Source organism: Melozone crissalis, unplaced genomic scaffold (assembly GCF_028551555.1).
Source record: "Melozone crissalis strain CALT ecotype California unplaced genomic scaffold, PUWL_Pcris_2 ptg000013l_1, whole genome shotgun sequence".
Lineage (NCBI taxonomy): Eukaryota > Metazoa > Chordata > Aves > Passeriformes > Passerellidae > Melozone > Melozone crissalis.
In genome coordinates this window covers 85,237-109,868 of record NW_026535791.1, presented here as the reverse complement: position 1 = coordinate 109,868, position 24,632 = coordinate 85,237, and the positions used below count along the sequence as shown (strand labels likewise).

Here is a 24,632-nt window from a genome sequence, read left to right as displayed (position 1 = left end):
TAATATAGAAAAAGAGAATAACCTACACAGTTGTACAGAATATACTGGCTTGACACAATGTACCTCAACTGTTGCTTACCCACTTCCTGTGAAACAGTAGAAACATAAGCTAAAAGACAGAAACATACTAAAAAAGTTCAGAAAAGAGGTCTCCAAATATATAAATTCTCCAAGACAGTTTGTAAGATATATATAAAAATCCTTTTGTTTACTTTGAAATATTAATGACTCTAATCTTGGCTGTAATAGGTGACTTTATGTAACTCAGCTTTGTGAACTCAAACTGAGACACATTTATATAATTTCCTGTTTAAAATAAACAATGTAAAATACTACACAACTGCAGTCATAATAAAGAATTATATATTAAATATCATTTTTGTACCTGTACTCCCAGTATCTTCTACGTCACTACCAATGCTAGTATAATGGTCCAGTTTAGCTGTGAGTTCTAATTCTAATTGTTGCAGACTATGGGTTTTGATAGCACCTTCAACATCTTCAGTGAACAGAATTTGTTCTGCCAAGGAAAGAATCTTTGGAGGAGAAAGTTCAAATTATATTTTGTAAATATGAACACATATGAAAATTAATCAGTTTTTCAATTAATTTGCAATTGCTTATTATGTCTGATATTTAAAATATTTTATTGTATAATTTTTAAACAAAGCTCTACGTTTGCTATCATCCTAAGAACAAGTAAAGCCATCCAAAAACCTAGCAAAATTTTGCCTAAATTTGCAACATAATCTAAAACAGCAAGTCTTTTTCATTAAGTGGTATGTCAAAATGCCATGCAAAAGACTTGAATTTTTCAAATGTTTGCAAAGGAATTTAATAAGAGCACATATTTTTAAGGACTTCACTACATGATCAGTGAATAAAATGGACTTGATTTGGGTTATTTTCTTCCAAATCTAAAAACAAACAAATAACTTATTTGGTACTTCTAAGACTACACAGTGGCACTGTTGGATCAACTACTACCTGAGAAGGAAAGAGCGATGGATCGATTGAACCTTGCGATTTTTTTCCAGCATCAACACAGTCAATTAACATTTTTTTCAGGGTCTCCTTCATCTCCAAGGCCAAACTGTTTAGCCACACCTGACAAAGAGATAAAAACCCTCAAAATTATCTTAGAAATTAATATCTCAATGATGTTTGACCTAGACTAGGATGCGATGTTTCTTACCTCCACATCATTTGATAGAAGAACTTTATTTCTAAGTGGCACAGTTTCTCCTTCTACAGACTTCATGGCAATTATGTATTTAAATTCTTCATCAAAGCTCACACTATTAATGCCTATTAATCAGAAAACATCAATAAAGTTACATTTTCTCAAAGTCAAAACGTTAATTACTAAGTGTCTAATCATGGAAAGAGAGGAACTGCAACATATTACATGGCTTCAAAGAAGCCTATCTGTAAATAAGTAAATTTCATAAATAAAGATTAATGCATTACCAGCAAAAAGTTTCTTAAGATGAGACTGGATAACCAGAGGATTCGTGGACTGTCCTAAAATTTCTAATAAGTCATCATCTCCAACAAAATAGAATCTTGGAAATGCTGAGCGCTTTTCCTATATAAAAACAGAATAAATCAATTTTGTTGGTTTAAACCCAAGATTACTGATTTTCTTAATAAAAAATGTGTTAATGTTCACTGTACCTCTAAAAACTCATTCAGAGATTTCTGACACCTCTGAAGCTGGTCAAGTATGGTACTTAAGGTATTTTTTATTCCTGCCCGGGCATTCAGTGATGTTATCCTATTGTCTCTCTTAATATCTGACATAATGGATCTTGACAGAAAAAAAAATCATAGATTAATTATAATTTTAATTTAAATATGACATATATAAAGTTATGTAAATAAAAATTAAGACACAAACAAGTAATATATCAGCTGATATATAACTTTTAGGTTTCGGTACTAATGTTGAAAAATTGCAGAATTTACCTCAATGTCTCTCCAATGTAATTTAAGAACAACAGTTTCTTGCTAAAATTTCTCTACCCAGAACCAAGAAAATTAAATTCTTGGCTTTTATTTATATTTAAGTAATTTCAACTCAAGCAAAGACAGATAATGGTACATATTTTTCCATATTTCTAAAACCTACTTCCTATTTTATCTTTTTACTTGTTCGGAAGAAATAAGCCATCTGTTTCACCCAAATCTGTGTGTACTATCTTAGTAAATAAAGTGATAGTCAACATGATTCTTGAAAAAACAATTCCATCCCCTCTACTTCTGCTGCTAAGACTAATCTTGTGTTTCCTGCCTTACTCACAATCTTTGATGCTTCACATGATTCCTCTCTTCACATGTGCCCCATTAAATGAAAACATTACCAGCTTTATTCAGATATTTGTTGTCATCACACATATATATCTTCTGAACTCCTGCACTGACCTTCTTGTCCATACATATGCCAACTGTTCCATAAAATTTCACCATGAAGAATGTTCCAGACTACATGTCAAAAGATACTACAAAAGGTAAGTTGCATTCCATAACACTAACCTAAAGTTTTCATCAACTCTGTTAAAACGAGTTTGTTCTTTGGGTAGAGCTCCACGACCAAATATTGGTTCCAAATAGACCCATTTCCTTTGAATTTGGTTTAAATTCTGCAGATACTCATCCAAGTCAGCTAGCTTTTTTTCCCAGATGGACACTTTATCTTCAAAACCTTTGTAATATGGAGAGTCCTTAAGAGACTGTAGAAGACAGCGATGATCTCCAACTTGATTGACTGTGTCCTTCCAGTCTTTAATAAGCCTGATAGTCTTCCCTTGGCTATCTTCATAATCTGTTAACACAAAGACAGCTCCAACTCCCCAGAGTTCAAGCTCACGTAATGCTTCTCTGATTGTGATTTCACCTTGAGCTCGACAATTCAAATCCTATTTAAAAGCAAGAATAGATCTCATATGAAACTACAGAGCATGCAATAAACTCTCCATTAAAACATATAACACAAATTCTACTTCTACAGTATTTAAAATATATGCATATGGAAAAACATATACCACATAAAGTAAGCCATAAAATAAATATAGATCCTGTACTTAATATTATTCATACCTTAAGCTCCATTGCATTTTCAATAATGGCATCTGTCACTTTTAATAGATCTCCAAATAGCAAACCCTCAAGTGTAGTGCCTCGGGGAAGACCCAGAAGACGAAAGAGATCCAACCAATGATCTGGAGAAAGATGTTCTCCTCTTACATATTTTAGGAGTGGAATTATCATCTATAGAAAAAACACACAGGTAAATTCATCTAGTCGTTATGAAAATTGCATCTCTTTGATTACAAAGTGACATGCTATTCAAATAAAAATAAAATTTAAATTCTTAAACTGAAGTACAATTTTTCCAATTCCTGAATTTAAAGTTTGGGAGTATGAGGAGTATGAGTCTGAAGACTCACTGTAAATCTGTGTCTATGTAAGCTGTAATGACCATTCCGTTTACTGTAGAGAACTAAAGGTTCCCAAAATTAAGTGAAATGTTCAAAACACTATCAGAAGACATTTTGTTAAATATTTACATGGTTTTATTGTAAGAAATGAACAATGAGGTATAGAATGGAGTACATTACCCGATAATACCAAAACACTTTTTGTTTCACAGGACTTTTTGAAATTCATAGAATCACAGAATTATTTGGGTTGAAAGTGACTTTAGAGATCACCTGGTTCCAAGCCCCTTCATGTGGGCAGGAACACTTTCCACTAGACCTGGTTGTTCAAAGCACCACCCAACCTGGCCTTGAACAGGGTAATTAGCATCTTACTTTATATTTGTCCACTTCTTTTTGCAACTTTACTGTCATTACAGTATGTTCTTTCATCTTCCTCAGTCTGTCATGCCAGTTGAACAAAAATTCTTCAAATAGGTATATCTTACTTCTGCAGAATCAAACATAAAAAGGTCATAACAACACAGTACTACAACCACACCTGTATGCCCATTAAAAATAAAGTAACAAGATGTTACCTAAAAGTAATCCAGTCTTCTTTGGCTTTTTCCTGGAAACCTTGATAAAACTCTTCATACAGTGCCCAGACATCTGCACAACTCTGAATATCTTGACTTACAGCTTCTGACAATGATAAGTCAGGCTCTTCCAACTTAAAATGACGGCATTCTTCACTGCATAAAAAGATCATTGCATTATGCATATTCCACTGTACTTTTATGGGTTAAGAAATGGTACCACACAAAATCATCATACTTTTTTAAGAAAAGTCATTAGTTTTATTGAAGAATATTGCTGCCAACTGCACTTTCCTTATAATCCCCTTCTTGAATAAAAATAATAAAGAAATATGAGTGATAACTCTTTCACACAATAACCTTCTCCCATAATCACTATCATTTTCCATAAACTTTCATTTATTTTTTATTTATGAGAAAGTTGAATTAATTTGTGCCCTCAAAATCCAAGCTGGAATTAAAATATTTTTGAATTGATCATTTCTTCCTGGTGGTAAAAAGAATATGCTAATTTTATTTGCCATCATTTACATGCCAAGGTAAGAAGAAAATAGAAAACCTTATCCTCAAGATCTGCAATAATGAGCACAGACACCTACTGGGAGAGGTGAGCTCCTCTCCACTTAAGTTACAAGATCCCAAATCTTAGTGAGAATTTCAAAAGTCAGAATCAAGCCTTTGGGGTACAAACTTCATTTTGCAAGACCTCAAGAGACTTCTCAATATATTTATGCAAAAAACATCTAGAAAAACTTAGCTTAAGAAATTCATGATATGTAAAACCAACAAAAAGGACCCTGAAAAGCTAATGAAAAACATGTAATACAAATTAAATTATTTGCAACATCTGTTGTGATAAAAATTAGTGAACATTTCCTGAGATACTATTGCTGTAAAAGATCAATACATTAATGAATGAGATATACAGGGAAATAAACACACATACATGAGTTTTTCTTTCATGATTTTAAGTTCATCAAATTCTTTTTTTTTTTCTGTTATCATCTGAGCACTTTGTTCGAGTACATCCTGACCACCTGTTTCAATGACATGATCGCTTGGCTTTAGCTGATCCCAGCGAGCTTTGAATTTTTCAAGATCTTGAAGATATATATTGACACGTGAAAGCACATTTCCTTTCATCACTTCCATCTGCAAAGCAATAGGCATAATTACATTCCTTAATGGTTTGTATCTACAACTATGATCAAAATCTATGCATCAACTTCAAAACTTGATAATGACTACTTGATCAAAAATCAAACTCAAACAACTTCTTGTAAAATACCTGAAGAAAGAGTTCAATTTTATTCTCCTCACTCTTTTTCTTTTAAAAGGGGCACTACATTTTATCATGTTAGTACTTGAGACCTATTTACTCACCCTACGCTACCTACTTAGGCTTGCCTCTTATAGCATATAGAAAAAATGCTACATGTATGGCAAATTAATTTCTTCAGTAGAACTTCAAATGAGTTAAGCAGTTTGCCTATGGACTGGAATTACAGGACTGTGCATAGGTTAGCAAAGTTAAGTGAAAAGAAAATAAAAAGCTTCAATACTAAAATCATGATAAAGAAATTAAAATGCTATATTTAAGCTGTTATCCTCTTTTCCTCTGTTAACCATTGCATTTATGAAGCCATTTCTGTCACGAGAAAGTTGTTTTGAAACAGAACTACAACAATAGAACATTTATTTTAGCATCAGTTCAACAAAAGTTTCCCCTAGTTACTGCTTCAGAGTTAACAGTTAGTGCTTAAGAGTCTAAGCATTCTTCCTCAGACAGCTCTCCCTCAACTCAATATTGCCCATGTTATTATTGAACTGACAATATTTATGGATTTAATCTAAGAAAAAAGCATTGTTCCAGACATAATCAAAATAATTTCAATATTTTCAAGTAAAACTTTAAGCTTTCATTGCTACCTGTTCGGCAATCATAAGCTGGTGGCTTTCCATCATTAATTCAAATTTATCCCACGTAGCTCTTAGGTTACTGATACTGGCCAAACCTGCACCAGCCACAGTTCGCAGAAGTTTGTTTTTATCTTCAGCCTCTTGAAACAGGAGAAAAATCTAAAATCAGAAAGATCAAAAATAAGTATGCATGTAAAAATTCAGCAAATCCTGTTTATCTAAATCAAATACATATGAATCACCAATTCTGTATGCACAGATAATAAGCTTATATACAGCTGGTTTTTTTAATATTGCTTATAGAATAATATTAAAATATTTGAAAAAAATAGTATCTGAAGTATTTAGAGAAATTCTAAACCTTGATCCTAACATGAGATATACAGAAGTGAATGTTAACTATGAAAGAGGTAAGTGCCACCTTATATATTGAAGAGATCAACTCAGCTAAATTGAAGAGCAGCAGCGCAACAGAATGTGATAAATCTCTGTGTATGTTTGCTGGCTTTGGCTGGCATGCAGGTCATTTTGCTCTCAGTAAATGTTCTGGACTGCTCAAAGTGCTTATAAAAGAATTGGAAAAGAAGACCAGTCTGTGAGATTATTAAGTTTACTAATGATAGTATGTTATTTCAGGCATTAAAATACTTCAACTGAGAAGAACTACAGAATGAATGCATAAGAAATAATAACTGATGATAATAGTGACAAGCAAAATTAAACTAGATAACCATGAAGTGACAGAAATGTGAAAAAATAAATTTCACATGTACAAGATGAGTTCTAAGATAAAAACTGCACTTGACTGCTATCTTAGGCCTATGACAGCTAGTTTTACCAAAATGTGAGCTAAATCTAAGGAGTACAAAGCAAAACTGATATTATGAGTCACAGAGACCAAAAAGATAATAAGAGGTAATATTACAATTCCATCATGTAAATCCACGGTTTATTCAGATCTTAAAAGATTTAAAAAATCTGTTGGTCACACAGAAAAATGAAAGAAAAGACTTATCAAAAGGCAACAAGGATAATCAAAGTTATGAGTGGGCTTATGCATAAGAAAAGATGAGAATAACTAACACTATTCAATCTGCAACAGAGATTGCTGATACTAGACACAACAAAGTAGAATACAGACATGTGCCATGAAAAGGAAGAATAGGAACTGTTTGGTCCATATCTCTTCCAATATAACACATAAATGGCATGAAGTTAACAGATGCCAGTTGGAAAAAAATAAAAAGAGGGGTTCTACAAGTAATGGGTAATTGATCTACACTTTACCAGAGTATATTTTGGATGTCAAACATATGTTTGCTCTCAAGAGAAGACAAGGTCAGGCTGTGGAAAAGAAATCCACTGTGTTATTATATGCTCAGGAACCACATAAAACTCAACAAGGTTCAGGTTGAAGGTTAGAAGTAAAAAGTATCAAAAAAGATACCCTGATTTTATCACTCCACTGCTGGACACAAATTACTGTGCTACATGGACTATTGCCCTATGTGACCTGAGCATGATCTTTACTAGTTATTTTTAAATTTAAGTTTCCATACTAGAAAGTAATTACAAATTTATAGCTGTTGCTCTGGATAGAATAAAATAGTCTCTTACCCCCTCTTTTCGTTCATGTAGGCTTAAATATTTTAAATTGTCTTCTGCTACTTCCTCTACAGTCTGGGGCCTAATCACTAGTGTTTCCATGGCATCAGTGAGAAATGTAGAAACATCACAGAGGTGAGCTACATAAAGATGGAAAACAAAGTTACCATGGAGAGAATATTTCTAGTTTTAAATATCAAAGTCAGACAAATGCACAAGGATACAGCATTAGTCATAAGTATGCAAAGTATTTATTTAAAAATTGCAAACTCCAATCTTGTCTACTACCTGAACAAAAACCGTACATTTGTGTTTACAAGTAGCTTTCCAAATGTAATCCACTGTGTCCAGTGTATGATTTAGACCATAAGTATCAGAGCCCCTTCTGAACCTTAAACATAAATAAGTGAGGCATTTATTTATATACTTTCAAAGGTTGCAAAAGTCTTTTTTTTTTTTTTTTAGGTAAACACATATAAATTGGTTTTGGGTTCTTTGGGTTTTTTTTTATTTATTTTGGTTTGGGTCTTTTAAAGAGGCTAACTAACTAAAGCCACCTTGCTTTATATATTGAGAAGACTCACAAACCAATGCCTGCATAAGCTATAATGTCGTATTTACCTAACAAGGTAAATCTCTTTTGATACTGAGAAAGCAGCTGTACAGCTCCAGGAAATCTTCCAGGAAAGATTCACCTTTCAGGCTATGAAATAATTCACTTTCTTACACAATCCCTGTTGTATGTTTCCTGTGACAACCACTAGATTTAAAGCACAAAGCACTGTTATTCCTCATCATGTATGCTTTATTCCACTTTGTCCTGCTGTTCCATATATAGGTTAATCACCCAAAACAGGGAAATGTTTTGTATTCTTCAAAACAGCTTTAACAGTTTTGACAAGCAATTCTATGAGTAAGTCCAGATTATTTTAGACTGCTCATGAAGTATTTCAATATGTGAAAGAAAAATCGAATAGCATTTTTATTACATTTTATGACACCTTCTCAAACACCTAGGAATTTTCCCCTCTCAAACATTAAATAAATTTTCTTCTCTGAAGAAACAAAATTTTTCTAGATAAAAGAAACAAGCAAGACAATATCCATATGTATTCTTTCACACCTGTAAGAGAGGTGGCCCAAACAAGAAAACAGGAAAGATACACAATGGACATCAAAGGGTCCTAGGCTACATCTGTAGTGAAAAAGTCTTATTGAGGAATACACAGCTGTAACAGATTATTTTCTCTGCATTGTGACTTCTGCAGTTCACTCTGTCTGAAAGTAAAATATTTCTATAAAGAAGTATACACATTAACACAAATGTGCCCAAGTACAACAGAAACAAACAAAACTAAAATACTGTTCATTAATATTATTTACCTTGAATAGATTTTCTCAAAGAAACAACTAGAATGTCATACAACTTCTGGATGAAGTCATCGATCACAGTTTTCACAGGGTTGCAATTCACAGTTAAACAATCTATTCTGATCATGCTTCAAAAAAAAGAGATTAAAAGACAGCAAATATTCAGTAGCATACTTACATGTTAGTATCTCTAGATCTATGTACAAGTATAGTTTACCCCAACTTCATAGTTTAATGAGAAATTTCCCTTATAATTCTACAAGTGAAAGCCATAGCTTCTTGGGAAATTAAGCCATAGTATTGAAATTTTTACAACAATTATGCATTTTACTTTCAGTTTTATGGGAACTGAGGTCCAATGCTCTGCTTCTCCAAATAGTTAGAAAATGGCTTGATTTTATATTACCAGTGCCATAAAATTCTGAAAGGCTATTACCATACTCAAAAGAAAAACACACTCATTATTTGTATATTCTTGTCTTTAATTCTCTGATTTCCATTACAGTTCACTAACTCAGCCTTCAACAGCAATAAGAACTGAAGACAAGTCATAGAGAGTCATTTCAAGGCCCCATATCTAATATATCAGTGACCGTAAGTAGATACCTAAAGAACACTAAGCAAAAGGTCTACCTTAACTTGATATCTTCCTGACTATCCTCCCTCAACACTAATCTTTTCACCTCATGGATTTCTTAGCAACATGTTGCTTCTGCCTATAAGGCACATCAGCCAGCTTCTCTTCTATATACCTCAGTTTGTCCACGAACTCATGGAAATCTTTACTATTCAGAGTATCACTAGCCAGCAAGTTCTACTTCTCCAGCATGAAATGTCACATCTTTCTCCTTGCTCTAAACATGATTCCTACCAGTTTTACTTTAGAACTCTAACCATACAGTACAATCGGTTTGTGAGAATATACATAGGAATAAAAGCCTACCCTACCATATTTTAAACTACAAGTTGTAAGAGGTGATCAAATGTTTAATTACAGGAATTACTTCAGGACAAACATTTGCTATGTCTGTATCTAACTCCCATATATATTTCACATGTACAGGACTTAGCTAAAAGATTTGTTAAAATATTATGTTTTGGAATATTTCAGGACTAGCCCTGAATTCTGAGGAAATTTCCCATTATATCAAGAAAAGGTAATTAGTTTTCAGAGAAGGTGACACAAATAAAAGAGAGTATCTAAAAATAAAAATGAAAAATCGAAATCTAAACACTGAAAAACTACATCCACATTTTAAACACTTGAAATTCTATCTATATCTTCATCTCTATTTTACTACTATCTTTAAAATACCTGATAGAATACAATATTCAAACAAAAGAATAGAGTTACACTATACCTTGGAAGACGTTCGGCTTCTTTCCCTCTCACTTTTAATGCCTTGAAATTTTTTTCCCAGTCCTGTTTGCTAGAAAGGTGTGTCTTCACCAAATGTTCCATATCTACTTGGCCAATTACGACCCATTCCTTTCCAACATTATTTTTTTATTCCATGGAAAAGAAATATTTTCCAGATTAAAAAACAGTTTCTCAATAACATTAAAATACTCTAATAATGTTTTCAAGTAACATTCTCTTTAACCTTTGTGCTTCTTCAATTATCCGTACATCTTCTTAGTGCAAAAATCAGGAGGTAAAAAACAGTTTGACATGTTCACACATCTAAGGATATTCAAAACAGAAAGACTGAAAAGTCAGCTATTATACAGAGTATTCAAAAATAACTATAGATATACTTCAAGTCAGGCATGTACTTAAGTGGTTGGCTTGACAAGAATGGACTTGCTAAGCTTTTGTTTATATGACTTGAAGAAAAGGACAACAATTCACAAATGTCATTGCTCAACTACTTCTAGAATGTCCAAAGCATAAAACAACAGAAATCTAAGTGAAAAAAGGTATGAGTAGGTCTATTATGAAAAATACCTTGAATTGATTAGAAACATCTGTCAGCCTTCTGAACAAATCCTCTGCTTTGCTGAAAGCGGTCAGAAATCCATTTGCATTTCTTTCAGTCATAACAGTGAATATAGACTCATCTTCTGCCTCACTTACTCCCCTAAACTGATTTGGAATAGAGATGAATCTCTTCATTTCTCTGTAATACCTAGCTCGCACTTCTTCAAAAGGAGGTCTGAATTGTAAGCGACCTTGCCTAAAAAGTGAAACAAATAACAGAAAAACTAGTATCTTAATGTAATCTGTGCCTGAATATTTTCTTTTAAGAAAAAAAAAAATCTTACTTGAATGTCAGATCAATAATTATCTCTGGTAAATTCTCATTGAGTGCCTCTAAGCCCATTTGATACTGATGCTCCAGAGCTTTGTAAAGTTGATGGTTCCAGTGTTGTCTCCAAGCTTTCATATCACTCGATTTGAAACCCTAAAATTTAACAATGTTTATTTTTATTTTATTCCTCAAACCATAAGATGAAACTTATATGGTATAAAATCCAAAGATCAGGATCTTATTAAAATTCAGTAATCACACAGCTGGCACAGACCAGGTCATGGCACCAAGCTGGACAGAGTTTAAGGATCATGTGGACAACATACTTAAGTCACAATGTTTAGTTTTAGATAGTCCTGTGAGGAGCTGGGAGTTGGTCCTTGTGGGCCCCTTCTAACTCAAGATACGAGTTTTTGATTTTGTGACCAGTTATTGCATTTATTGCACTTATTTCAAATTAATACAGGAATAAAAAAAATATCCAAATCAAACAGTCTCTGTGGTAAATCAACATAGGAATTCCACTGATATTCATCACCCACTGGTTTAACCAGAACGTTCTTCAGGGTTACTCTAAAATGCACAGGACTCCACTGGAAATAACAGAAAGAGCTGGCTGAATATGAGACTTAAACCACCTTCTATTTTCTTATAATATATAAGCTACCTTTTAAATATAATTAATAAAAATTCTTGTGTGTTTCCACAGAACAATGTTAACTAATAGATTATTGTAAAGTTTACTTCAAAAAACTGTTTTTCATCGAAATCTGCTACACTGGACTGTAAGAACATGGAAAGCCTTATCATACAGTCAAGTTCTGTAAATCATAGAATATTCTGAGCTGGAAGGGACCCACAAGGATCATCAAACCAATCTCTTAAGTGAATTGTCCATACAGAGATCAAACCCATTACCTTGGCATTATTAGCACCTTGACCAGGGGAGCTAAATGGTCATTTGCAAATCATGGAGGGATTTGCAGAAGGACAACAGAAGCTAGGAAATAAGCTAGAAACTCCTTCCAGGTTAAAAGGTTATTTTGTTTAATTGGAGATTTTCAGGCAGGGCTTTGGAGGCAGTCCAGGGTTGCTGCAGGAAGCTATATAGTTAAGGTCCGTCCTACAATTCAAAGCTGCCTATAGGAGCTCTTCCAAAATTCTAGAGATTAAGAAAACCTGAAGTTGTCTTAATTAAGCCTTAAAACAATCATAACAGGGTTTTTAAAGAAATATGTAATATATTGATGACAACAGCATTAAGACTACACTATCTTATAATTCTTGGAATCACACCTAGTCAAAGATTTTTGAAGAGTGACTGAAAACAGTTTAGGTAATTTTCCATCTAAAAACATTTCGTAATATCAAAATAATTTTCAAACAGATACTAAAGGAAATCTAGATTATTTTCATAAAATATACCAACTTAAAGATAAAAATCTGCAAATTAAACTTGAAAAGAAACCAATCCAGATTATTTTTTATATTATCTTGGGAGAATGAAACCAAATTAGAAGTAAAATACTGTAAAGACACTACATTTATTTGACTAGCAAATACCAATGGAAGTAATTTGCATTATAAAGCATAAGAACAACATATCCATCTAGGAATATAGTCCTTTGAATGCTGAAGGCTACAGGAAAAACTAAATTGGCTTGAATAATAACTCAAAATAGCTTACTTGGTAATATGATATTTTTAATCAAAATCATTATCATCTTAATGACACTTAGGGTCTTTTCCAACCTTGAGGATTCTGTGATTCTACTTAAAAGTTGTCAGCTGATAAGTGAACAAACAAAAATATGTTTTTCTCATTATTTCAGGCAGAAATGCATTTTAATTCCAAATTTTCTACATTTGTTTTATTCTGTGTGTGGATCACTCATTATCTGTACCAACTTCTTAATTTTAATTTGCATTAATGGCTCAGACACAATTGATCTACATTACCCAAGGTTTTCCCATTTCCTCATCTAAACCTGTCATTGACCAAAAGTTCTTCTCCCATTGCTACTATGACAAAAAAAAAATATCTCCATCCTCCTCATCTGTAATTTTATCTCACATCTGGCATTAACTAGGACACAGATGTTTTCCTAAGACAACTAGTAACTCTTTAATCAGAATTAATTCAATCATGCTATGTTTGAGTCTTAAATCTTGATTACTGTTGAAAATTTAAATGTTCACAGTTCACAGTAGGAAAATCAAACCCTGCCTGTGACTCGAGGCTGGCAAAACCAGTTCTGAGCTCCTGAAGTCCATCTTTCCAACGCTGCTGCTGCCGCAGTAGATCAATATTCATAAGCGATATGACCTGTTAAAAGAATTTTAAGGGATAATAAACATACTAATCATCATGTAAATTAAAGAAAGGTTAAGGTATGCTATGACAGACATGACTTCAATTTCATCTGGAAAATATACCTTTTGAATGAAGTTTGTGTGCCACTTTCTTAGTTTTCTATTTTCAGTGGAAATTCGTTCAGCAGCACCTTGGAGTTTTTGGATATAAGCCTCCAGTTCTCTGGGATTATCCCATGTTATTTGAGCTTTTCCTCCAGGACCTGATTTTGGATGCTTTAAAAACACACATTTGTAACATTTAATGACAGTCTACCAACCAACATCCAGAAGTGATAATATAACAAAAATGGTTTTATTCCTAGCAAAACAAATGGAGGATCTCCCTTTCCCTAGCTGCAATAGAGACAAAATAATCTGGCAAATCACAGGCATGTAGGGGCATAGCATTATAGCTACACCAGTGCACTGGAGAGGGATTAATGACAGACTCCTAACAGAGTTTGAAATAGATCAACTGATGTTGAGACTGCTGCTCCACAAAGATAAGCAGACATCTACAGATGAGAGGACACCTTAAACGCCTCTCTTGGTCTTTGTTCTACTACAGATCAAAACTTTGTTCTACTTTGATCTACTAATAGATCAAAACTAAAAATGTGACAATAATTGCTAATCAACTTCACCTGTTTATCAAGAAATCATTTTTAATAACAATGCAATAAATGTAAAAAAAGTAGCACAGAATATGCACAGATACCACTGAAATTAAAAATACAAAGATAGGGGAATTCTTTCACCTTAATTATCTGTTCAAATGCTAGAGCAGATTGTAACATCATTGGCTTTTGACTCCAAATCATTTGTTGATCAATAGAATTATAGAAATGTGCCACCTGTAAAAAAAGGAGAGCTTAAATTTAAAAGAAAACATTAAAAGTCTCATGTCACCTTTGCCCTAGCTGTAGGAGTATCCCAGATATCAATGACACCTCATGTGAAATTGAACTGAAATATAAGACAAACAAAAAATATATGTGGCATTCAGTGCAACCAAAAAAATAGACCACCCACCCCAAGAACTCCACACATACTTCCATTAAAATACTTGCTGATATACTTTCAGTGGAAAACTAGCAATGGTGAAGCAAAGTTGTTACATTTTATGAGAATTCTCTTTAGCCATAATTATAAAAAATTGAAACTAAAGCCAGGTAATCAACTAATTACTTGTATTTTTGTATATTCATACAGTAACTTCATATGGCTTTAATATTATATTTCAAAAGAAGGCACATTCTGAAATTTTAAAGCACTTTTGTTTTCTTTTATGGACTTCTCTAATTTTTTCAAGAAAGAAGTCACTTTCATACAGACAAGCACAGCGAAAAGCTTAACCACACAGACAGAAAAGACAGCACTGTAGAGAAGTTCAAGCAGGGAAGTCAGAACAGGAAGTTATTATGGCATAATCTTATACCTGCTTGAGGATGACTGCCTGCTTGCAGAACTTTTGCGCAGTGTTTGCAAGATGCTGTATTTTAGCTGGTATAGCAAACCCAAGTGCTGAAAGCTGACGTACTTCTCTCAGCAGAGTCACCAAACGATCTGAGTAAAGTATGTTTAATGTTCCAGAAATGGGATCCAACTCCATCACAGGGCTGTTAGCTTGGATACTGAACCAAAATCAAACATATTACTGAATATAATTTGATATTTCTCCTTTCTTACCATCATATAACAAACTATTCGAAACAGCTTGATGCCATTCTATTTTGTTTTTCTCTGCATATTGACATTTTAATTTACTCAGACATTATTCCAGTAACCTTTCCTTTAATCCAAAGCCAATGAAGATAAAACAGATCATTTTTGCTTGCAAAGTTTTTCAGGTTTGTGATGATAGTTAACATGTAACTCATAGCTAGACACTATTCTAGATTACACTGTATCCATCACAGTCTGTCAAGCAGGAGCCTTACCAGCCCCAGTCTCCAGCACTGCAAAGAGGCAAGAAAATAATGAAATAACCAATCCTAAGAACCAGAACTTGCATCAATGGAGAGTTTTGGTATAATCAGCCAGATGCTCATAAGAACATCAGCCTTTCTGCAGACTTTATTCTAATTTTTTCTCTACTTTAGCAATGCTTCTACCACCATCCTGTCTTAAATACTTCAGCCTTACTCATTCTTTCCTTTTTTTCTTTTCTCATCTCTTTTCTAGTTCCCATATCCATTGCATTCCCCTTTGTAGGGAGCTACTTCTTTTCTTGTTCTTTTAGTTAACCATTTCACATATTTTAAAATCTCACAATAACAAAATTTTATAGTACTAATAAATTATATGGATGTTATATATTTGAGTATTTTCATTAAAATAAAAGCTTTTGCTTAGTATAAACTCCTGTATCCCCTGTAACTGTGGACAAATTCTTTTCAGAGGAATTTTGCAACACTCAGAGGTGAAGACAGAAGATATGTACCAAATCAACTAGAATTGTTAAAATATATTTTAGTATCCCATACAGAAATGTTATTATTTTGGGAAAAAAAAATCATGATGTTTAAATTCATCTGCTTACCCTTCTTTCATCTGCCTCATGTACAGTGCAGAATTTCTTGTGCATAACATAACAATTTTGTTACTCTACATGTGTTATCTGTATATCACAGCTATATTCTCATTTAGTCCCTATGCATTATCACTATAAAGATTACAATGGGTAACAAGTATAAACAACAAGCAAACCAAACATGTCTTTCATTCCAGGTGCTAACAAAAACTTCAAGATTAGCTATTGATCTGCAATATTGGCTATTAATTAATAATTCATAATTATGTCCTATATACTTCATCTTACCAAGCAAGACTGGCAGGATGATGAAAGTAAAATAAATTGATCTATTTTGTCTCTCCATTCATTCTCAACCCTGTAATATTTTTTTTATTTCCTTTTGTCAAGTTCTAATGAATTACACCACACTACAGATTTCATTATTTAATAAACATTATTTAAACAAGAGTGTATTTACCAAAGTCCTGACTTGGGATTTGATAATTCTGACTGGATATTCCTAGACCAATCATCAAATTGTTCTTGCTCATATACTTTCAACTGTTCCAGAAAAGAATTTGCACTTTGATGGAAAGTTTGAAATCCGGATAAGTCAGACAGAAGAGCCTCTGCCAGCTTGATAGAATCATCCACCTTAAATCCAATAACAAAGAAAAGAAGGTTAATTTCCCAGTATTCAGTCAGAAAAGAAAAATCACCACAATAAAACTCAGTATTACAAAACATCCAAGTGGGATTCAAAAGCTGATTAGGGAAAAAAAAGTGAATTCTAAACTGTGTCCCAATGTCTGAATTCTCTTTACAGTAAATTGGGTTTGAATAAGCTGTTCACTGATAACACTGACAATGGCACCCACTCCTATTAAGATACCCCAGGATATCCCACTTGGTCTTCAATTAAGTCTCTGTAAAGGTACAGATCTCCCATGAGTCTTCTGTTGTATCCATAAGGTCCATGACAATACTCAAAGGTATTTGAAATGGAATTTCATATCTACAATGGACAAATTAAAACCCTAGTCAATACAATCAGTGGATATTTGAGAGCAATTAAAAAACTCAGCACAGCCTAAAGCAGACATAAAACTGACATAAATCAGCTGAATCAGGCTAATAGGTATTCTGGGATAAATGCCTTCTATTCTTATTCAAATCTAGAGTTATTGTAGAGGGCACTTATGTTCACAAAAAACATTTTGGTTTTCACTGGTCAGTGTTGTCCAAAAATGTTTAACGTTTCCTACTAAAGTATAAATACAAACTTTAAAAAACAAGATAAATTAAAACAGAATTGTTGTACATTTACTGCAAATTCCCTGGCAAGCACAAGCTCAAAATGTACTACTCTTTGATTTCAAGAAGACACTACAAAGGTTAGTAATAACAAGTGAGGATCAGGATTTCAGAATCTGGGTACCTGTGAATCCTAAATACAATTTTAAAAGGAAAACTGGAGGGTAAAATTTAATAAAAACACCTACTGTATGAATTTTAGTCTTTTTTTTTTTTTAAGAGGCAGTTCAATTTACTACAAAAAGACTACATTCTGGATCTGCCAATAAAATTCAACTTAGCAAGCAGCACCACTGATAAGGAACCTTGATTATATAACTCTTGGGAAGCTCACAATTTTTCTGTGTGGAATTCTGCACAGAAATGTCAAATACCATGTTCTACATTCTATGAAAAAATGTGTGCAAACAGTAACAGAATCTGTTACCTTCAGCTCCAGCTGCTGTACCCATACAATATTATTGACAACTTCAGAAAGGTTCTTGCCTGACAGTGGTCCAGAAACATCACCAGGAACACCATGGCATCGAGTCCCAAAGTCTGTCTCATAGTCTAACACATGCAAAAGATTCATTAGAACAGAAATCTAACAGAGCAACTTTAGATCATTACTGCAGTTATAAAAATATATGAGGAAAACTGGCATAATTCTATAAGTAAATAAAGATCCCTGCATGCACAAAAATGCTAATGCAATTAAATACCTTTGACATAATCTTGAAGTGCTGCCAGCAATGTTTCCCTCTCAAAAAGCAACTCTTTGCTTATTTTTGGATGCTTTATCAGTTCCTTATGCTTCTGAAATATTTGAAGAAGCTGGAATATAAAGATTTTTAAAAGTTATCACTTTCTTAGTAAAAAAATTAACCATAGGCTGATACCACCCAGCAGTGCTGTCTTTGGCTCTAAGTACTTACTCCTATCCCCTAAACTGACTACTTAGGAATTAAATAACTTGATCTTCAGGAAAGTTTTCAGAATACAGAATTACCCATACCTGCAGTGGACTGTCCTGAATTTCTGAAATAAATTTCTTCAATTTGCTTGCTATTTTTTGTTCCACTGGTGCAATAATTCTTTCATACTGAGAGACTGCTGCTCTCCACAATGGCTAGAGATAATGAGTTTATGTGTTAGTTTAGGGCTATATACATTGCAGAAAGACACAGAAAGAATGTGAATAAATTAAAAATAAACATTATACCTCTGTGTAAGGATTATAGTGTACAGGATTTAGGCCAGCAAAGGGTTCAAACACATGGGAAAGATGTAAAGAATTTTTTTCTCCAGCTGGCAAAAAGAACACAAGTTTTTCATGAAGTGTTCTAACAGTTAGCACCTATGAGGGAAAGAAAGTATTTGATATAACAAATGTATTTTTACATAAAATTTATATTTACAAGTACACGTCTCTCCTTTTTACAAGAAACTTTTGAAAGACTCAGACAAACAGATTATAGAATACTAACTGACTCTGAAAAGACTATGGAAGTACTTTAATTCCCTTTTTTTAACTTGAAACAATGCTGTTTAATTCTGTGTCTAATTAAACTAATGTGCATAATTCAAACCTCTACCTCATCAAGACGTTGGCCAAGTTTGGCTATCAGTTCAGGGAAATATTTCTCATTTTTCCATGGATGTAGAGTGTAATGTTGCCACAGTTGTCCGGTCAGGTATTCACAAGCTGACACCCACTGCTCACAAACCAAGATGCCAGCCTGTATATTTTCTTTAACACTGTGAAAAGTATCCTCCCACAAATTCAAAGCTGCTAATTTTCTCTGAACAAATCTACCTAGTGAGCCACCTAGAAGACAAAAAAAAATTTAAAAACCAAGATGTTTAAAATAATTACTTTAATGATACACCACATTCCAATCACATAAAAAAAATAGTGTAGTGTCTTGATTTGAAACCACACAAATGCAGCAATAACTGATTATTTTGCTTCTGATTCAATAAATCTCTTGAATATCTCCAAGGTAAACAGAAGTTGGTCTAACATGTGAAGATGATGGATTTGGATTCTGGATTCCACACACAAGCATCTGTCTTTATCAGCAGCAATGGCTGTATCTGGCTGCTCCCCACAACTCTTCCTCACACACACACACACACATGTGGCAGGAGCACACACCTCACTGTCCTATGCCTGTCCCCAAACATGGGGCTGCTGTCAAGAGAATGAGAGAAAAACCTGTCTGCACATCTTGCTCTCATCTTCACACAGACTGAACTGACCTTTAATGGGAGTTTATGTAAATAAGTTTTCTCCTCTGAAAGAAAGACAGGGAGTCAAACAGAAGCATGACACATCCAGCCCACAGGCTGAAAGATATCCAACTCCATCTTCTAACTATCTATTACAACTACATTCTAACTAACTATTCCCAAGCATATGTAAAGGCATCAGAACTGGCTGAATTACCACATACTAGAAGGCAAATAATATTCATGGATCATAATTACGAGAAGCAAGCACCTTCATGCGGTGGGCTGTTATTGGTGCCTTTACAAGGAAGAAGTTCTCTGCTCAAGGAATCATTTTAGTTTTCTTGACTGTTCATTTAATAAAGACTGCATTAAGGTTTACCTATCACATCCAAGAGATTATGCATGCGAGACTGTGGATAAGGATCATGCTCTGTCTGTCTCCACACACTGTCAACAGTGTCCTTGGTAGCCTCCACCAAGTCCACAACTTCAAATAATGAGAGGGTATCCAAGTTGTAATAATCCTAGAAAAAAATATCCTTAATATGTTTACTTTGCAAACAGCATTGTCAAAATATTTACACTTTTCTGAAGATGGCAAGTTCTGTAGTTTCCTGAGGTTTACTGCATAACAGAACATGTCACAATCCTCTTGAAAAACCAAGCATTTGTGTAAGTTTACTCGTGTGAAGTATTCATTGCTATCTGAAGCACTATTCAAGGAAGTGCTTTGAGAGTGCCTGAAGTGTTGCATAACAGCATTAATGGCATCCTTTTCATCTCATGAGTCAATCCCCACCTCACAAACTGTAGCATACAGCTGTATTTCCTCAGCAGCTCCTAGTATTCAATGACCAAATCCACTCCCAAGTAAATGCTGGCATTCCCATGCACCACTGTCACTACAAGCTACATGAATATCATTTAAAGTAAAACTTTGCCTAAGAAAAAATAATTCAATAGTTATATATTCATATATTTGGAAAGAGTGTACATATGCTGTACATAGATTTCATAGGAAGAGTGGTTCTTACTGAGTCTAGAAATATTTCCCTGATCACACAAAATAAAACATACTTTAGCAATGTCCTCAAATAGGTCTCTAAAATATGAAGCTCTCTCTTTACTACATCCTTTTTGTCCACGATGAGCACATTCTCTCCAGAACTGAAATTCATCCGTTGGCGTAAGTATAGCTGCAAATAAAATAGAAAATATTTATATATTAAATGAATGAATGTTTATAAAATACATTCAGTCAGAACATACTTTCTAAAGCAAATTTATACATACTGTTATGTAAATATCCTCTAACTTCTGATCCTGACTAGATGCAGTATAAAAGTCAACTCTGCGCTTCCGGCATGACCAAGTAATTCCAGTCTACTAACAACAACCAGTTATATTTTACACTGTGAAATCACTGTGAAACCCAAACTCTCAACTTGTAAATAAATTATTCACTCTGAATTCAAAAATTAACTGTAAAAGACATAACTGCAAAACAAACCTCGCACATCATCTTCACTGAATTTTGTTCCTGTGTAACTGGGATCTGATTGTCTGAGAGCAGTACTCAAGCCAGCTTCAAGCTCACTTAGAAGTTTCTGGAGCTTGGGATCAAATGTTTTACTCCATTTCTCATCCTGTAATGAAAATTTTGAAAATTATGACTCACATGATAGAGGAATTAGTATTTTCTTCCCATAAAAAAATACAAAATTCAGATTAAGTACCAACCACGTAGTGGGACAATGTACCATTTTTTTCCCTGAAGTCAAGGAAGAGCACCTCATTCTTTTGAGTTAACAATTCAGAATAATACTATAAAAAGCATTTTTATTACAAAATCAAAAGTCAGTTGCCAGGTTCATAAAAGCACCCTGAAAGCATGTGAGCCATTTTTCCACATTAACCACCAATGGCTGGTGTATTCCACATTTCCTGTCAGGCATATGTATGACCAGAACCTTCCTTAAATCCTTACTGATAAGAGCTTAAGTACTTTCTTTAACTTAGCAACTATAGCTATCAACCATTGCTTAATCTCCTCAAACATTTTGGTTTCACGACATGAAATATTTAGCTCAGAATTAGGTAACATCCTATTGAATTCCAATGTCTCAATATAAATCTACAGAACATTAAAGTAATATATTGTTCACCTTTAGTAATACTGGTGCAAAAACTTGTCGTACAGCTTGATAAAGGGTGTTGATTGGTGAATCTAGCATAGATGACACAAGAATATTACTGTGAAGATTATCTTCAGTAATTACATCAGGTCTCAGCTTAAAGAACACCAACACATTATTCTTTGAATCAGTAGCTTCAATCTGTAATAATCAAGAAAACAGGATTTGTTTAGAAAGCTGTTACTAACCATTTACAAAACAATTTTCATCAAGAAAACATATAAAATAACCATATTCCTCCCTCTGGACTTTGATAAAATTCTGGTAGTATTTTATTTGCACAGAAAATTAAAATTTTTATGATACTTATTTCTGAGTCCATAGGAACCTGACTTCCAACATCAAATACATAAGGCCTTCTACAGCATATAATGTCTGTAAATATCATCAGTTCTTACTATATTTTGAAAACTCCATTTACCACTTTCTCTGGACAAAACAGAAACTCTGTCTTGTGTAGAGAAACTAAGCATTAAGCCTATTTTTTTAATTGCATTTTTATGCTACAAACCTTTGGGAATATTTTTCTATATATTCTAAATATTCTGTACTCAGGTTCTCCTGAGTTTCTAAATACATTATTATAGATTTCTCAAGAACAGAGACAGGCATGCTCCTTCATCACTGAAATCATAAATTGCAGCATGACGAATGTTCCATCCACAGCCTAACTTAAGGGTAAAGTTCAAAAACTTGCTATAAAGTAATTACTGAAATTATTTGTGGCTAAGGAGAAATCATAGAACTGGAAAATTTATTAAACATTTGATAAATTTATAGCAAAAAGATATGCTAAGCGAAATCCCAGATCCTGTACAATTGCAAACATTTGTGTACTATTTTTCTGGTAAAAGAAACAAAGGGTAGTAGAAACAGCTTTCAGTTTTATTGGGCAGCATCAGTTTTACTTTCTTATCAAGTGTTTAGCCCAACTCCCACAGACACAGCTTCACTGAGACAAGTACAGAGTATAAGACCAATATGCATCTGATCTTCCACAGCTCCTGAAAGCTGCTTTGCACTTTAGACAGTGGCTCAGCAGCACCCCCAAAAACTGGTACACAAATATGTTTATTCTTCCCTGAATACAGCAGGCACTAGACTTCACAGAGGATTAACCAAGGAGTTATGTAAGTTAAGGGTCCACATCCACATGCTGAGGACCCTTTACATGCTTCTTCCGTGTGTGAAGCCACTGACATAAGAGACACCAAGTCCCTGGTCTCACTGCAGAACAACAGGTCCCATTGTCATTGTCCACCTTGCCTGTACACTCTGAGTGGCTGCACCACACCATGCCCTCCCTACATGGCGACACTGAGTGCACATCACACCCCATTGGTAGCAACCCCAAGAGTCACTTGCTGAACACAAGACTCAAGGCAGGACATTTCACACAATGAACCCCTGATTTGCTTACAGCTGGACCCATCAATTTGAAAAATACATGCTTTGGACAAACACCCACTTTGGATTTGTCAAGTATCAGCCAATGTGCCATACATTGGGTCCCATTCCCTGCATGGACATTGTCCATGCAATCCTTTGGGCCACGTGCTTGCAACCATGCCCAGGAAGAAATCATACATCCAACTCCATGCCCTGGGCCATTCACATAGAGACAGTATACAACACACTAAACCTGCACCAACATGGGCACAATCTGCTAACAAATGTATCGTCGGCTGACCATACAGTCTTCGTGGACTCTGGGGATAGTGTTCTTATTTCAGCAAGGATAGAGTTAATTTTCTTACAGTGCTGTGTTTTGGATTTAGTATGAGAATAATGTTAATATGACACAGTGGCTGCTGCTGAGCAGTAATTACCCAAAGCCAAGGACTTTTCAGTTTCCCATGCTCTGCCAGTGAGGAGGGCAGAAGAAGCAGGGAGGCAGCATGGCCGGGGCAGCTGACCCGAACTGGCCAGAGGGATATTCCGTAGCACAGAGCATCCTGCTCAGTGTATGAACTGGGGGGAGCTGGTCGGGAGGCACCGATCGCTGCTGGGGGACGGGATGGGCATCAGTCAGGGGGTGGCGAATAACTGCACTGTGCATCTCTTGTCTCTCTTGGGTTTTATTCCCCTCTCTCGCCCCTTTTCATTACAGTTATTAACATTATTATTAGCGTGTCAGTAGTTAGCTATTATTATACTTTATTTCGTTTCAGTTATTAAACTGCTCGTATCTCAACCCACGGCGTTCTTTTCTTCCCGATTCTTCTCCCCACGGCGAGGTGGGGGGACAGTGAGTGGTACTTATCTGCCGGCTGGGGTTAAACCACGGCAGCCGCCAGAAGCTTGCAGCAGACACAGAGACCTGCACAGATATTCGCAGAAGGGAGATGTCTCCCAAATCTGATACATTTTTACGGCCACCAAGCCTGGGCTGACTGCGGGCTCTGCCTCCCCGCTCGCACGCCGGGACGCGGCGGACACCACGGTACCTTGTTGGAGGCGCTGAGCTGCGCGCCCGAGTGCTGCACCACGAGCAGGAACTCATTGCCGTCGTCGAGGAAGCGGCTCAGCTCGGGACGGGAATGCAGCCTCGCGGCCAGGGCAGCGGCACCGCCCGCCGGCTCCAGCCCGAAGTAGTTGGCAGCCGTGGCTGAAATAAAGCGCTTCCTCCTGTCTCCCTCCCCGGCCATGGTGGCGGCACGCACACCGCCAGGCAGGATCAAGGCGGGGACGGATCCAGAGCGCCAGGGGAGCACATGCAGGCGCTGGCGGGATTGGACCCAAAAGGCTCACGGCGGGAAGGACAGCGGCTCGCTCCGGGGCACAGGGCTCCGGAGAGGCCCGGAGCGGTCCCGGCGTCGTCGGGACCCGTCACTATGGCGACCAGAGATGGCGGCCCTGGCGCGCAGGCG

At 35.2% G+C, this 24,632-nt stretch overlaps 1 protein-coding gene across 2 annotated transcripts in view; it reads right to left on the bottom strand.

Moving 5' to 3' along the window:
• The window catches only part of DYNC2H1 (dynein cytoplasmic 2 heavy chain 1), a 148,061-nt gene extending 123,487 nt beyond the window's left edge, over positions 1 to 24,574 (bottom strand). For both annotated transcript variants that reach the window (XM_054271485.1, XM_054271486.1), the window contains exons 1-31: positions 24,210 to 24,574; positions 21,733 to 21,903; positions 21,078 to 21,213; positions 20,645 to 20,763; positions 19,947 to 20,091; positions 18,928 to 19,160; positions 18,555 to 18,689; positions 18,348 to 18,461; positions 18,055 to 18,166; positions 17,778 to 17,902; positions 16,515 to 16,690; positions 14,960 to 15,155; positions 14,280 to 14,375; positions 13,603 to 13,755; positions 13,394 to 13,492; positions 11,180 to 11,319; positions 10,863 to 11,091; positions 10,276 to 10,403; positions 8,927 to 9,042; positions 7,556 to 7,683; positions 5,948 to 6,097; positions 4,965 to 5,170; positions 4,019 to 4,174; positions 3,816 to 3,930; positions 3,100 to 3,270; positions 2,536 to 2,918; positions 1,678 to 1,810; positions 1,471 to 1,588; positions 1,196 to 1,308; positions 988 to 1,107; positions 386 to 536 (exon numbers count right to left, since the gene is read on the bottom strand). In XM_054271485.1, coding sequence (XP_054127460.1) covers positions 386 to 536; positions 988 to 1,107; positions 1,196 to 1,308; positions 1,471 to 1,588; positions 1,678 to 1,810; positions 2,536 to 2,918; positions 3,100 to 3,270; positions 3,816 to 3,930; positions 4,019 to 4,174; positions 4,965 to 5,170; positions 5,948 to 6,097; positions 7,556 to 7,683; positions 8,927 to 9,042; positions 10,276 to 10,403; positions 10,863 to 11,091; positions 11,180 to 11,319; positions 13,394 to 13,492; positions 13,603 to 13,755; positions 14,280 to 14,375; positions 14,960 to 15,155; positions 16,515 to 16,690; positions 17,778 to 17,902; positions 18,055 to 18,166; positions 18,348 to 18,461; positions 18,555 to 18,689; positions 18,928 to 19,160; positions 19,947 to 20,091; positions 20,645 to 20,763; positions 21,078 to 21,213; positions 21,733 to 21,903; positions 24,210 to 24,410 — 4,768 coding nt within the window. In that variant the 5' untranslated portion in view covers positions 24,411 to 24,574. The remainder of the gene's footprint in view (positions 1 to 385; positions 537 to 987; positions 1,108 to 1,195; positions 1,309 to 1,470; positions 1,589 to 1,677; positions 1,811 to 2,535; positions 2,919 to 3,099; positions 3,271 to 3,815; positions 3,931 to 4,018; positions 4,175 to 4,964; positions 5,171 to 5,947; positions 6,098 to 7,555; positions 7,684 to 8,926; positions 9,043 to 10,275; positions 10,404 to 10,862; positions 11,092 to 11,179; positions 11,320 to 13,393; positions 13,493 to 13,602; positions 13,756 to 14,279; positions 14,376 to 14,959; positions 15,156 to 16,514; positions 16,691 to 17,777; positions 17,903 to 18,054; positions 18,167 to 18,347; positions 18,462 to 18,554; positions 18,690 to 18,927; positions 19,161 to 19,946; positions 20,092 to 20,644; positions 20,764 to 21,077; positions 21,214 to 21,732; positions 21,904 to 24,209) is intronic.
• Between the last annotated feature and the right edge of the window lie 58 nt (positions 24,575 to 24,632).